This window comes from Corvus brachyrhynchos, unplaced genomic scaffold (assembly GCF_000691975.1).
Source record: "Corvus brachyrhynchos isolate BGI_N302 unplaced genomic scaffold, ASM69197v1 scaffold784, whole genome shotgun sequence".
Lineage (NCBI taxonomy): Eukaryota > Metazoa > Chordata > Aves > Passeriformes > Corvidae > Corvus > Corvus brachyrhynchos.
In genome coordinates this window covers 27468-31787 of record NW_008237437.1, presented here as the reverse complement: position 1 = coordinate 31787, position 4320 = coordinate 27468, and the positions used below count along the sequence as shown (strand labels likewise).

Below are 4320 nucleotides of genomic sequence, written 5' to 3'. Positions count from 1 at the left end.
TGTTTTCTATTTACTTATGCTCTTCTTGAGACTCATTTACTTGGTGAAAAACATGTCTTTGTTTGTAGTCACATGCCTTTGTCCTATTTATAAAAATCTCCTTCCAACTCATCTCCAACCTTTGCCTTCTCAGTTATTCAGTGCTCAGTTTCTACATTCAGAGATCTTTCTGCCAAGCCTACATATCTGTGAAACTTTCTTACCAAACTTTCATCCTCTCCAACAGGATTTGTCTTTACAAACAAACTGTGGGTCTGCTGAAAGGTAAAGATAAATACTGAGAGATGAAAGAAGCAATGGGAAGAACCATAAATTCCATAAGAATTAAAATAAAGGGGGGATATAGACTAGAAGGGAACCTTAGGTATTAGGCATTTCGGGAACTCTGTACCTCTCGAGCACCTCAGCCGATGGGGAAAGAGAGAGGGAAATGCAGCTGGGAAATCAGGATAAAAAGGATGCTGCAGCCTCCAAAAATTTGAGAGACCCCAGGGGAATCCCCCATGGCCTCTCCCTTTATTCAAATCAAGTAACAGGACTCCTCTGTCTCCTTTTTGGACATAAACCTCTGGTGTTGGTGGATTAATTTTCCTGACAGTAATAAAGTCTTGCTGAAGAGCTTCTCTGAATTTCCCTGTTTAGTCTTTGGCAGTTTCCATGACCATAAGGAGCAGATGTCTAACGGCAGCTCCATCAGCCCCGTCCTCCTGCTGCCATTGGCAGACACGCGGCAGCTGCAGCTCCTGCTCTTCTGCCTCTTCCTGGGCATCTCCCTGGCTGCCCTCCTGGGCAACGGCCTCATCATCAGCGCCGGAGCCTGCGGCCAGCACCTGCACAGCCCCATGTTCTTCTTCCTGCTCAGCCTGGCCCTCACCGACCTGGGCTCCATCTGCACCACTGTCCCCAAGGCCATGCACAATTCCCTCTGGGGCACCAGCCACATCTCCTACTCAGCATGTGCTGCTCAGTTCTTTCTGCTTATCTTCTTCCTCTCAGCAGAGTATTTCCTCCTCACCATCATGTGCTACGAGCGCTACGTGTCCATCTGCAAAGCCCTGCACTACGGGACCCTCCTGGGCAGCAGAGCTTGTGCCCACATGGCAGCAGCTGCCTGGGCCAGTGCCTTTCTCACTGCTCTGCTGCACACGGCCAATACATTTTCCCTGCCCCTGTGCCAGGCAGGGCAATGCCTGTTCTTCTGTGAAATCCCACACATCTTCAAGCTCTCCTGCTCCAAATCCTGCCTCAGGGAGCTTGGGCTCATCGCTGTCAGTGTCTGTTTGCTCTTTGGCTGTTTTGTGTTCATGGTTTTCTCCTATGTGCAGATCTTCAGGGCCGTGCTGAGGATCCCCTCTGAGCAGGGCCGGCACAAAGCCTTTTCCACGTGCCTCCCTCACCTGGCTGTGCTCTTCCTGTATGTCAGCACTGGCACACCTGCCTACCTGAAACCCCTCTCCTTCTTAGGTTTTCAGTGGTAGTTGTAGGGGTCTTTCTTTATTCTTTTTTTATGTGCTAATGTGTGAATTGTATTATTCTTCTCTTTTGTAAACAATTCTCTATCTGTTGAACATGACCAAGAGACTACAGATGAGGGATTGTGCTCTCTGTACATTTAAACAAAATAAAGGACACTGCAAACACTTGTTCGTCCAAGATCCTTCCTCTGAGATGGTAGCAAAGCTGATGGCAGCACAAAAGGATAAAAGGATTCATGACTCCTTGCTAAAATATCTAGATAGAAAGCAAGATGAGAGAGACAAATTTCTACAAAATGTGGTTAACTCCTTACAAATATATTCAGATGGAGAGCAGAATGAGAGAGCAAAACTGGAATCTCTGCTGAATATGGAAAGGGACTTTACCAGACAAATGCGCCTCGGGCTGCGGAGTGGGAGAATCCATTGAGAGAGACATTGGGCACATTGACAGGGATGAGGAGCCGGCAGGGTGAACGCAAGGATGTGGACAGCGGGTCAGATGAGGAAGAGCTGGGAAACTGCAGGAAGAGTTAGTGTGTGAAAGGGAGAGGTGAGATCAGGCTTGGAAACTTTCAGAAGCAAAGAGAGTGACTAAGCAAGGGTAGGAATCAGTAGTACTGAGGGTGAGGAGGATGAGGAGAAGGAGAAAAAGACAGAAGTGTCGGGCAAGGAGACAAAGCTGGTGTCCTGGGGTGACTTTATGATGTGTATCCCATGTCGCTGCTCTATGCCCAAAAATTAACTTTGCGCCTTTCTGTGCCTCTAAACTGAGCCTGAGAGGGGGAAGGAAAAACTGAGCAAAACTTTTTCAAAGCAGTTTGCAGCTTGTTCAAGGTCACACAGAGATAGCTGTTTCTTCCCAGCTGCCGCAGGGGAGCGAGGAGGCACCCAGCTTGCTGCTTTCCAGTCAGCTTTTGGCTAGTTTTTCAGTTTCCTTTTCTCCGGAGAGAGACTGAGAGTTGAACTTTGCTTTTCCTTCCCTGGATTTTCGGATTTTCTCCCTTTTCTACTGGACTGCTTTCAACCTCAGAGCACATCAGGAGGACTTTCCACCGGGCACAGAGGGCCTGGCCCTGGGCCAAGCCCCAGCTCCGAGGAGGCCAAAGGGAGGACTCTTAACACTTTTCCCAGGTTTTTTCTCCACAGCAAGACATTTTATTATTTAGCATTATTTTCCTTTTCCTGTGTGTTTGGTAAATATATGGTTTTATCTCCTTCACTTTCCTTCGAGGAAAATTTATTTTTTCCCGAACCTGGGGGGGGGAGGGGTGGTTGTGCCTTCTCTCAGAGGATATATTTCTAAATTTGGCCAAACCAGAACAGCTCCCTGTAGAAGGAGAAGTAGCTGTGGAAGAGTAGCTGTGGAAGAGAAGGGAGAGCCAGGAGAGCAGGAAGTGGAAAAAGAGAAGATGAGCCAGCAAAGGAAAAGGGAGAGGCTGTAGAAGGGCAGGCAGAGACGGCAGAAGTGTGGGCAGCAGCTGCTGGGGAAGAAGCTGCAGAAGAGGATGTCCAGGGATACTGGGAACCAGGGGTTTTCCCAGGGGTAAATGGTCCTCATAAAGCCTGGTCCCACACGCAGAGGGCTGGCTGTTGTTCAGGGGGTTTAGATCCCGAGGAGAGCAGGCTTCGGGGAATTAGGTGGTGCTGCTGAGCGTGATCAGGAAAAGGAAAAGATGCTGAAGGCAGAGGGGCTGCTCGCTGCCAAGTCCAGTCGTACTGGACTTCAGACAGAGCTTCGTGATGGATAGGAGAGAGAGAGACTCTTAGAGGGGGAATTGCAGGATGTAGAGTCTATACCCCTAAACAAAATTGAAACCAGAGGTGATGGTCAAGGTCGGCAAACTGCTACCAAACAGTGCCACACACGGCGACCGAGATACCGAAGTTATTTCAGGATCAGTTGAATTAACAGATGGGACAGCCTGCAAGTGTTCCCGCGGTGAATGTGGAGGTTGTGCCCGGACTAACCCAAGCACAAGCCGTAGGTGGAAGCACACAAAGAGGACAGTGGTTCAGTTATTTACCCAAGCCCAGTTCCATCCGACCAAGCAAAGCCATTTCACTGCCCAGGTGGTACAGGACTGGGCCAGGGGAGAAGGAATTAAATGCATCTTTCACGAAACAGGCCAATTAAGCTTAAGCACCACACGATGGCCAGTTTTCACGGGTTTATGGGAGCAGTCACTTGAAATACCTTCAGGCAGTTATTTGCGGGTAGCTGCCAATGCCCATGATAAACAGCATTGTATCCGTGACCGAAATGGTGTGAAAAACCTATTTTACATAAGAAACTGCACAGCTTAACCTCTTAACCAGGTTAATTCTCTTCATCCAAGAATACTCAAAGAACTGCTGATATTATCACAAGGCCTCTCTTGATGATTTTTAAACAGTTTTGGGAATCTGGAGATGTCCATTCTGACTGGATGCCGGCTAACATTATCCCAGTTTTCCAAAGTCAGGAAGGACGACCCTGGAAGCTACAGGCCTGTCAGTCTCACTTCAATGCCTGGTAAAACTATGGAGAAGATTTTTCAGGGAGGCACTGAAAAATATCTGGAGGACAATGCATTCGTTGGTCAGAGGCAGCGTGGCTGCGTGAGGGGCAAAGTCCTGCTTATCAAACCTGATTGCCTTTTACGACTCTGGAACCCACCTAGCTGATCAAGACAGCTGATGCCATCTTTTTGAATTTCAGTAAAGCTTTAGATACTGTCTCTGCCAGGATCCTTCTGGAGAAAATGTCCAGCCCCCAGCTGGATAAACATGTCATGTGATGGGTGAGCAGCTGGCTCGTGGGTCAGGTACAAGGGCTGACAGCGACTGGGGTGACACCAGATGG

The 4320-nt window shown here is 48.5% G+C and overlaps 1 protein-coding gene across 1 annotated transcript; it reads left to right on the top strand.

Moving 5' to 3' along the window:
* The first annotated feature begins 639 nt into the window (after nucleotides 1-639).
* On the top strand, nucleotides 640-1493 carry LOC103613672 (olfactory receptor 14A16). The gene has a single exon (XM_017731394.1). It carries the CDS (start codon nucleotides 675-677, stop codon nucleotides 1476-1478), a length of 804 nt encoding a protein of 267 aa, XP_017586883.1. The 5' UTR covers nucleotides 640-674; the 3' UTR covers nucleotides 1479-1493.
* Nucleotides 1494-4320: the final 2827 nt, after the last annotated feature.